The sequence below is a fragment of the Camelina sativa genome, chromosome 7, assembly GCF_000633955.1.
Source record: "Camelina sativa cultivar DH55 chromosome 7, Cs, whole genome shotgun sequence".
In the NCBI taxonomy this organism is placed as follows: domain Eukaryota; kingdom Viridiplantae; phylum Streptophyta; class Magnoliopsida; order Brassicales; family Brassicaceae; genus Camelina; species Camelina sativa.
The window spans coordinates 20806947-20807956 of record NC_025691.1 but is presented as its reverse complement, the minus strand read 5'-3'; the positions used below and the strand labels follow the sequence as shown (position 1 = coordinate 20807956).

At 38.6% G+C, this 1010-nt stretch overlaps 1 protein-coding gene across 1 annotated transcript; it reads right to left on the bottom strand.

The window, feature by feature from the left end:
* LOC104701726 (protein C2-DOMAIN ABA-RELATED 6) lies at nucleotides 1-850 on the bottom strand (the record flags this gene model as incomplete). Its single annotated transcript, XM_010417467.2, is given in 3 exon segments — nucleotides 1-269; nucleotides 383-478; nucleotides 570-850. Coding segments are annotated over 3 exon segments (503 nt in total), but the record flags the coding sequence as incomplete, so codon positions are not given.

The window sequence follows — 1010 nt, the reverse complement described above, 5'->3', positions numbered from 1 at the left end:
TTTTTAATCCACTCAAGCTGAATCTCGACCTTGCCACATTCAACATTCCTCAACACAAGAATCATGTTCTGAACGATCTTGCCTTTATCAGAGACGATTCTGCTTTCTTCAGACAAGCAGTTCTCTTTGGTGGGAGCAATTCTATTGAGCTCTTTACCATCTGGAAGTTCTAGCAAACCTTTTTTGTGAACCTCTAGGAACGGTTTGATATCTATCTCCGCATCTCCCATCTTGTCGTCGGCTGTGAATGTATCTTTGTCATACACCATCTTTACTCATATAGAAAACAAAAAACGACTATTAGAAATTTCACAGCAACGGAAATGGAGATATGATCGATCAAACCACTTATTGCCAATTGGTTTCGAGTGGTAGTACTCACCATATTTACAGGCTCCTTGGGATTTTCAATCGCAAGAGTCAGTTCCTCGTTCCACTCTGGGTTGCAGTTATTTTTCACAGTAAAAGACTTGAGCTTCTGAAACAATTTAAAGATCTTATCTCAAGAACATCAAACAGATCAAAATCAGGAAACCAAATCAGATTAGAATCAGAGAGAGAGGTAAGACCTGTGCACCCATGGTTATGACGACAAAAGGGTCGCTGCTAAAAGCATCTCGGCGAGCAAGATTGATCCCTCTCTTCACTCGGATTCTCACAAGCCCTACAAGCTCCTTCAACTCAACCACTTCCTCTGTTTTCTCCATTTCTCTTGTGAAATTATGAAGAGAAAGCACACCTGTCTCTTCTACTTTTTTTCTTATTCACTTATAAACAATCAACCACCGGCTCAAATTCAACGAGGCCACTTATATTGATTTATTAAAGGACACAAAAAAGAAAGAAAGAAAGATCAACCAATATAGTCCTAGTAACTCAAAAGGTCTCTTTCCAGTTTCTTTAATGTTCCCTGCTTTACTCACTTTAATGATCATCTACGCGTCACTCACACCAACATGTTCTAGATTCTATTGGTAACAAAATATCTTCTACATCCTCTTTTTTTTTTT